The 9,679-nt window shown below is 41.2% G+C and overlaps 1 protein-coding gene across 1 annotated transcript; it reads left to right on the forward strand.

Annotated features, from left to right (window-relative positions):
- The first annotated feature begins 853 nt into the window (after nucleotides 1–853).
- On the forward strand, nucleotides 854–8,507 carry LOC120728023 (vitelline membrane outer layer protein 1-like). The gene is made up of 4 exons (XM_040022687.1): nucleotides 854–1,110; nucleotides 3,246–3,355; nucleotides 7,729–7,842; nucleotides 8,217–8,507. Exons 1-4 carry the CDS (start codon nucleotides 934–936, stop codon nucleotides 8,398–8,400), a joined length of 585 nt encoding a protein of 194 aa, XP_039878621.1. The 5' UTR covers nucleotides 854–933; the 3' UTR covers nucleotides 8,401–8,507.
- The last annotated feature ends 1,172 nt before the right edge of the window (nucleotides 8,508–9,679 follow it).

Below are 9,679 nucleotides of genomic sequence, written 5' to 3' on the forward strand. Positions count from 1 at the left end.
AATATTTTGAAATGTTTGTTTAGAAAAATGCCTTGGCTGCATTTTTAGGTAAACAGCTGCAAAAAACTTTGTTGTTTGCATAACTCTGTAACTTTTTTGAAGAAGTAACTATATAATTAATTGCCCAACATTGGTCTTTATATACTTTATTTTGCAGAAAGAGAGTTACTTAAGCAACTTAAGCTTGTGAACCAAAGGTTCTCATGTCTATTACACTGACTAACTGATGACAGTAATAGCATAGTAATGTTGGGACTGATTTCTTTTCTGCAGCTTTTCATTTTAGTTTAGGTAAGTCCTATAGGAGCAAACATATTTTCAGAAACCTCCAGTTCACATGCATACAGTTCCACATCCATCGCTGGGAGCTGCTGAGTGTCATCACAAAATGTGGCTCTGGCCACCAAACAGCTGAAGTCAAATGGTTCAGGCCTCTTGCCACATGGCACTACAAAAGAGCTACAGTGGTAATGCAGACCCTGCTTGGCATTTCTGCAAAATGAAAATTCCCAACTCTGGACAGAAAAAGTGAAAACAAAAAAAAGGTCTACTAAGTAAGAGTAGAAAGGGGAAGAACTGGTTAATAAGCATTTGTCTCTCTACAGCCACCCCCTTTTTCCCTTTGATAACTCCAAACTGCTACAAGTAACCTTTAAAATCTTACACCTGACTGGCAGTAAAGCGTCAGATAAATGTGTGAGCTAAATGCTGTTAAAAAATACTCACAGGAGACTTGATGTGTGCCCCTCGAGTGGGGCAGCTTTAGTTACAGATTAGCAATACTGATGACACAGATATACAAATATTGCGTAAGTGTTTATGTCCACATATTAGGGAGCTCTGCTTCATGTGTCCACGTCAAGAGACCTGTTAGAGACATAATTTTTCTGTTCGTTATCCTTCCCGCTTTGCTCTTGTCCATAAACCGCACAGATGCTGCGTCTGAGTCTGAGCACCACATACCTGCTGCTGCTGTCGTGGGTGCACGTGGTGCCAGGACATACCACTACCCTCTACCAGCTTTATGTACCATACAGCACACAGTGGGGGGACTGGGGTGTCACGGAGATGTGTCCTGTAGGCTCTTACGCTGTTGGCTTCAGCATCAAGGTGAGTGGTGAAGAGGATTCACTCCTGCTCTAATGTGTCTGGTAATGGTTTATCTATAGCAACACCTGCTCAAACCGCTCTTCAAGCTGATGTTGGTAACCTTCTTATTAATGGTAATAACGTGGTACATGTTACATGTACCACGTTACTCTGTTCCATGGTACTCAAAATGTGTAAGAAGAGGATTGGTACATAAGAAATGGTTTTTTTATGTCTGTACATATGGGTTATTAAAAAGGGTTATTGTGTTTTCATTGGCGAATAATGGCGAATAATTCTTATCTCATAGCATGTTGAGATAAACTTCTTCTGATAAAGCGAACAAAAGAAAATTAAGTACAAGTAAAAAGTAAATAAAATTGAAACAATCAGGACAGACATCAACATTAACATGTCCACGATATAATAATACAATTTAAAATAATTAAATTCTTAAACCATGTCACAGCATTTTTTTTAAAAATATATCATTTAAAAAAGTTTTAAAATCTGCCTTTCAAACTAAAGTACCCAACCTAAAAAAATTTGTAAGTCATCCCAGTCTGTGGTTGCATTGACTGAAAGGGCCGAGAACCAAGTGAGGGGCTGTTACCATGATCAGGTTTGCAGAACTGGTTTTGTTCAATAGTGGATGAAACAACAAAAGCTAGCTTACATAAGGAGGCGAGAGACAAAGGAGAAATTAACAGTAACAAGTACATTTTTCGTTGAGTGAATAACGAAGTCCGTTTTAGTGAGGAATAAAGGAATGGTGGGGAGATTTGAGGAAGCATTTGTTAAAAATCCAGTGGTAGAGTGGAAAAGGGTGTCCAATTTTTTCATTGGATTATTAGGCCAATAGGTTAGATCTGGCCGAGTTCAGTCGCAGTCCAGCTTGACAAGTTTCCATGAGGACATCTCTTCCTCCCAGTTACTCCCTTCCAGGTGTTACTGTCGTTACCCAAGTGAGTGTTGAAGTGTCCCAGTAGGACAATAGAGTCCCCCGAAGGAGTACTTTCCAGCACCCCTCCGAGAGACTCCAAGAAGTACTCTGAACTACTGCTCAGCCCGTAGGCTGAAATAACAGTCGTAGACCTGTCCCCCCGCCAGAAGGCGAAGTGCCTCTCACCGTGGCAACTCCAGAGTGGCAAGCCCGACTATATCTAGCCGGTACCTTCCAGCCTCCTGCACAAGCTCAGGCTCCACCACACCCCCAAAGAAGTGATGCTAAAAGCCAGTTCCTGTGCCGTGGTTTGAGCCATTGGGGCTCCTGCCTTCGACCACTGCCCAAACCACATTGCACCGTTTCCTTATGGTCCCCCCTGCGGGTGGTGGGTCCATGGGGGGATATGTATAATACATGGTAGATAAATATATTTATGTGATATAAATACATACACAGACACACTTAATTTACAATTAGCAAAGATGACATAAATTAGAAAAATAGATAGATGAATAAAAATGGAAAAAATAGAAAATGGATAAATAAGTAAATGGATAAATAATTTACTCCATGTGGGAGTTCAGGGTGGCAATAGCTTTAGGAAAAAAGCTATTTTTAAGTCTATTTGATTTTGTTCTCAAACACCTGTAGCACCTATCAGAGGGCAGCAGTTTAAACAACTTAAAGCCAGGGTGAGAGCTGTCTGTGATACTGTCTTTAGTGCGCTAAAGGTGACAGCCTTAGTTGTTGAGGACCTGCTCTATCAGTCTCTCAAAGGTAGCCATTGTTACAAAGTCTAAACGTCATCAGCTTAAACTGCCACAGCCTCTTGTCTACAGTGTGCATGCAGTTATTGGACAAGCACCCTCTGCCAGCTCAACTTGCCAATAACTACTGCGTAAATCCAGGTAGCTGAACAAAAGACTTAGTAACAAGGTCTTTGATATTTCACTTGACTCTAGAGTTGTGGTTTGAGAAGTTCTGAGCATGATACAAATCTTCCATCTCAACAGGTTCTGCTGATTCAGGGTTTTATGAAACAGATTTAACTGTTGCTGTCGCTGCTAACTTGTCCACACTCTGTGTCATCAAAGCTCAGTGCATGATGCGTCCATGTTTTGTGATCTGTTTGTGATGTATGAGAAAGTGCTGTCTAACGAACACCAACCATGATGAACTTCCTGTGGTTCTCCCTGTGGCTCTGTCTTAGGTGGAGGCTCAACAAGGCTCTGGAGACGACACGGCTGTTAACGGGATACGCTTGTACTGTTTTGACCCCAGCAGCAAACAGCAGACCACAGTGCAATCTTCTGTGGGGAGGTGAGGCAGCAGCGTCATCTGAACCATGAGCCGTCGGTCACACCATTGACTGTATAAAAGAATTGGAGTGAGTGAGTGTGACGTCATCCATAGAAAATGACTTACTTCTCGAATGAAGCCTTTTCAGTCGCCCTTTTATTTCACTCTGCCAATCACGAGGGTTTTTTTCTTCTTGCAGCCAGCAGGCACTTTCAATGTGGATCACGGCGGCGTCACGCTGACTGGGTCCAGCTCCTATATACAGTCAATGGGTCACACACATAAACAGGGCAAGAAAATAAATAAGGTCCTGTCCCCACAACTCCGGGTATATATGGGGATATTTGATAAACGCAAACATTTTTTTCTGTTTTGCTCTTTCATCCACACAAAAACGGAGAAATTCATCATCAAACAAACAGAGAAATCTAAAATCTGCGGCCAATGTGGAGATTTTTAAAACCTTTGGATCTTCGTTTTCATGTGGATGGGGCAAGAAGGATATTTACATCACAACCAGAGATATTTTAATACCATTACATCACTCAGCATGCATGGTTGCTAGGCAAGAGAATGAACACTTGTTGGTTGGGCTCATACTAACACTTTCCAAATATACTTCTAAATAGTCCAAATATCTGTATTTTGGGGGGCTGTCAGGTGATTACAATTTTTAATCACGATTAGTCGGATTTTGTTTGTAATTAACTCATGATCAATCTCAAATTAATGGCAAATTTTTATATTTTTTTTATTGTTAAAAATGTACATTTAAAATATATTTATCAGTTTCACATTTTGTATTAAAACAATTAAACATAAAAAAAACTCTGAAAAATATGAAAGAAGATGTAAAATTCAAGCCAAAGAGCAAAATCAGATTAGTAATTGAGCAGAATGAAACACCACATAGTCGACTACCACAATATAATGTAACGTTTCAAGCATACAGATAAAATGAAGAGCTGAAAACAGCTGAGCATGTGCAACAAAATCACTGATCATTCAAAGTTCACTTACTGAATCTTTTCAACTTAAACTAACTCACCACCACTGTGTTTAACCCACATTGATGAAAATACAAGGTGATCCAAATAATCTCTTTAAGTAAAAATGAAGTAAGAAATGAATACATATCTATGTTAAAATATCACTATGTGTAGAGTGTAAGAAGCAACAAACTCGCCTGCACAGTGCAATAAGGTTATAACTACTTTGATTTTAACATTTTATTGCTGTTCTCTAGGACTCCAACTTCACTAACAAAACTAAAGGGCTGTCTGTGTGCCTGCTTTTGGAGGGAGGGCTGAAAATACATGACACGGCTTATAAACTTGCCGTTAATAATTCTCCGTTCTCCATGTTTGCCTTGTGAATGCGCCAAGAAGATGCTTCGAGTCAAGTGTCCATAGCATTAAAACGGCTCTCAGAGTCCTCTCTTTCTCTCTTTCTCTCTCTCTCTCTTCAAGTTGCACGTCTGTTGTTACTAGGCAGAGTAGGGAGGAGCAGGAGTTACTCGCTCACAAGCAGCTGCTGCAGGACAAAGTTGATTCTTTTGATGTGTGATTGATGGAGCCTTAGAACTGAACGAGCTTCGCAGATGAGAGGTGAAACGTCTTCAAGCAACTTAAAGAAGTCCAGACGCTTTTCTTTCCAAGCTCCTTAGACGATGGAGTCAAAAAAACTTGACGGCGTTAAAGGGTGTTTGCGTTAACGTAACAAAAACGCGCCAAAAGTGACAGCTCTAGTATTTTTCTTTCCAAACCAACTCTTTGATCACGCTGAGGACCAAATATGAAGGAGGCTCTTCTCTTAGCTCGGCTGTTTCACACCAACTTTCTCTCCCTAATCAAAGACTTTAGCTGTGAGCAAGCAGCGCCGTGTCAGATTAAACTTGAACGCACCGTGAGCCGACTAGAGGGAAATTTGTAGAGGGGGGTAGTTTTCTCAGGGAGTGGAAACATTTAAATAAGGTTTAAAAGGAATTCTACCTTTTTATCAGTCCAAAAAAACCCGCTTTGGCCCCACAGCTTTTTCAGTGCAGAAGTGATTGAACAGACAACAATCGCTCCGATTGGCTGATGTAGTCACGTGGGCGTTTTAATCTAGGAGTCATGAAAATAGAAATGTATTTTAAAACATGTGGGGAGGGGATATATCTAAAGATTGGGATATATGTGGACATTTCGTTAGTGTCCACAAACAATAAGTTTCTAATTGGGTAAAGATGGCCGCTTAAGGGCTCACAGCTGTGCCCAATCATTTTGATATAAAACAGTTCAGCCTAAAGCGGATATTTTTTAAAAACGGAGATATATCTAGAGATATACCCGCATACGTGTGGACAAGTCCTACATCCTTCATATATACTGTTTAAAATGTTTTAAAATCCAGTTTTCATGGAATACAATGAGGGGTCAAGTGTTATTTGTGTCTTAAACTGGGGAATAGGAAGAGGTGGAGCACTTTTGTGAGCTTGTGTGTGTGTGTGGATGTATTATGGTGTGTCTGTTTAATGTGTTTCTTGTTTTATACTATATTTTCTTCTTTAAACTTCTTTTAAACTTAAAGACACCTAGCACTGCCCATGAGAATTACTTATTATAATAATTTTAAAAAATGTGTGCTATGTGTCATTATATTTCCGGTGTCCTGGTCACACGTGCACATGTTAGCTGATTGGGTTTTACATTAAGAGATACTCTACAAAGCCGCTGACTGATTGGTTGATTTGGCACCATACTCTGAAATATGTTGTTAGCAAAAATAGCCAAGTGTTCTTCTTTACTGACAAACTGAATCAAAAATGTTCTACAGCCACTGAGTATATTATTTATTTATTTTCTATTGTATTTGGAGAGGGTGCAGAAAAGCATTTCACCACCTTATGAACAGTTGAAAGTCATTTGTTTCGATTTTTGAACTGCTTATTTTATTTGTATGTTTTTTAATGATAATTTATATTAATGTTTTGTTGCTGAAAGAACCTTGACAAAAACACCAAACTACCTGAACAACTCACAGACATCCTCAGCCTGTGGTGGAGCTTTGTTGTTGAACTGGAAGATTAACAGTGGTGGCTCAGGTAGTTGAGCAGGTTGTCCAATGATCAAGAGGTCAGCGGTTTGAATCCTACTCTTGCTAGTCATGTTGTTGTGTCCTTGGGCAAGACATTTAACCTTCCTTGTCTCCAGTGTTGGCACCACTGGAGTGTGAGTGTTTCTGGTGATGGTCCTGGAGTTTCTAAAAGTAGAATGAAAGGCAGAGCTTTTAGTTTTCAAGCTCCTCTTTTGTGGAACCAGCTCCCAACTTTCATCTGTGATGCTGACACCTTGTCTATTTTTAAGACTAGACTTAAAACTTTCCTCTTTAATAAATCTTATACTTGGGAATTTAAATTTCTGCCATCCTCTCTCTGACTCAGCCTCCTTTTTCTTCTCTTCTTTTTCTTTTCCCTCCTCTTCTCTCTCATCTCTTTTTCAAATGCTGGCATGCCAATAAGCCTAACTCACCTGGGGAGTGTTTAGTCTATCCTGACTTATCTCCTTGGGCATGCTAGCGTCTTTCTCCACCCTCACACATCATCGCACAGACAGTCATCGCTATCTTTTATTCTATTATTATTTAATCACGCCCACCCTCTTATCTTAGTTTTGCTGCTATAGGCTGAAGCAGCGGTCCCCAACCTTTTTTGCGCCACGGACCGGTTTATGCCCGACAATATTTTCATGGACCGGCCTTTAAGGTGTCGCGGATAAATACAACAAAATAAAACTAGTACCGGTACTGAAAAAAAGAAAATTTATTCATAACACACATGAAAAGACCCAGGAAAACCGAGTAAACGATAAAAACGATAACAAAATAACGCTGAAAACCGATAAAAACCCTGAAAACTATACATTTCACACCTGAGCCTCAACTCTCTCGGCCCGGTACCAAACGACTCACGGACCGGCACCGGTCCGAGGCCCGGGGGTTGGGGACCGCTGGGCTGGAGGACAAACTGACCACATTTCTTTTCTGCTCTCTCTACTCTTTTCATATCTGTTTGTCCTAATAATTATTACTGCCGTTAATTCTGTTTCTCTCTCCATAGAAATGTCGACTGGCCCACCTCCTGTTTTTGTGTTTGTGTGTCTCGTCTCTGTAGCTCTGAAACAACGTTCGCTGTGAATTAGCGCTATATAAATAAACTGAATTGAACTGAATGGTCAGGGGGGCCGTAGGCACACACTGGCAGCCGTGCTTCTGTCAGCCTGCCCCAGGACAGCTGTGGCTACATAGTAGTTTAGCATCACCAAGTATGAATGTGGAGTAAATGGATACACCCTGTAAGCACTTTGGGTGTCTAGAAAAGTGCAGTATAAATCTAATCTATTATTATTATTCAGTTGGGGGGACTGGACTGCGGTGAAGAGCTGTGAAACTGGATACCTGGCCTCCTTTATGCTCCGCGTTGAGTCTGCACAGGGCCAGGGTGACGACACATCCGTCAACAACATCAAGTAAGTGAACGCATCGCCCAGAGGAGACCTTGGGACGAGTCAAGCATCAAACTCTAACTACCTACGCTCTCTCCAGCATTTCATGAGTCGGAAAACAAACCAAACCTTTCTTTTCATGTCCAACGTCTCAAATGAAAGTTAAAGAATAATAATGTTCTATAGTGACTGTACAGTGTCACTATAGTTTTCAAGCTCCTCTCAGATAGTTTTGAAACGTGAATAGGCCGGGGAACTCTGTAATCACCGAACCTCCCCAGAATCAGAAAGGAAAACTATCTGGCTGAGTTGGTTGGCATCTGAGAGGACAGTAAAGAGACAGACACACAGAGAAAAACACTGGAACATCTGTCACCATTCAAAAACTTTTCTCACAGATTCATCTGCAGCGGCACCGGCGCTCAGCTGGAGGGTGATGGGCTGCAGTGGGGCGAGTGGGGACACTGGAGCAGGAAGTGTCCCAAAGGCGCCATCTGTGGGCTGAGGAGCCGCGTGGAGGAGCCGCAGGGCAGTGGCGATGACACCGCGCTCAACGACGTGCAGTTCTTCTGCTGCAAATAAAAACCTCTCTGATGCTCCTCACACGGCAGCAACAGTCAAAAGGAGAGATCCCGCTGAGTGTGCAGTTTGTAATCAATAAAACCCACAGCTATGCTGGAACCCATTATGGACTCAGTGCTTTGATTTGACTGCAGCTCTTCCTCTTGTTTTGGACCAATAATCCACTAAACCACAGGTGTCAAACTCAATCCCTCAAGGCCAACACCATCCTGGTTTACTGGATTTAATTGTTGTGCTTCCTGCTGATCACCTGGGCCAGGTGTGTTTAAGCCAATAAGAAGCAGAAAGAGGAGGTTGGTGGAAAGCACAGTGGTTAGCACTGCTGCTTCATAATCACAAGGTTCCAGGTTTGATTCCCAGCTGGGGCCTTCCTGTGTAGAATTTGCATGTTCTCCCCATACATGTGTGGGTCTCCTCTGGGTACTCTGGTTTCCTCCCACAGTCCAAAAAAACATGCTGTAGGTTAATTGGAGTCTGTAAATTGTCCTTCAGTGTGAGTGTGTGACTGATTCACTCCCAGGGCTCCTTTGATAAAGAGATGCCAAATCTCAACAGGACTTCCCTGGTAAACTAAAGGTTGGAGAAGAAAAAGAGGGCTTTCACTTCCTTCAAATGTCCCACTTTTATCCAGTTCCTGCTTTTAACTGGCTGGACACACCTGACCAGGTGTCTACAGATTCTTAAAAGGTCTTCAATTTAATTTAATTTAATTTAATTTAAATAAGACCTTAAAAAGTATAACATTGTCTCAAATTCTGGGTAACTGGGTCTTTCTTTTTTGTCTCGTCAAAGCAATGTGCCTTCCTGTCACTTAAAAAAAAATTGAGTATGTATCTTTATCATTTTGACATGTTCTTAGATTACTAAGTATTTATAGATGTGTGTTTGATAACCGGACATGATGTTTCTTTTCTGTCTACATGGTCTTAAATTAGATTTTAAATGGTCTTAAAAAGACTTCAATTTAACTTCTATAAATCTGTACACCCCCTGTGATGGTAGAGTAGGTGTTTAACATGTTCTTTCTGATAATATTTTTTTTTTCTGTGACATTTGGTATTTAACTAAAGTTATTCAAGTTATTAACTGGCAAATCAGATGCCCCAATAAAACCACCTTGGGGAACGTTCCAAAGTTTGGCCAATCACAGCAGGGCCTCTGTCAAGTTCGCTCCTGGTTGGCAGAGTGGTTGCCCTAAAAACAATGAGTCTCTCTGTCTTGGAGCTATGAGTGCTGACTGATGTATTCTGGCTCCAACATGGCGACTGAAATAGCCTTG

This window comes from Simochromis diagramma, unplaced genomic scaffold, assembly GCF_900408965.1.
Source record: "Simochromis diagramma unplaced genomic scaffold, fSimDia1.1 OVJJ01000308.1, whole genome shotgun sequence".
In the NCBI taxonomy this organism is placed as follows: Eukaryota; Metazoa; Chordata; class Actinopteri; order Cichliformes; family Cichlidae; genus Simochromis; species Simochromis diagramma.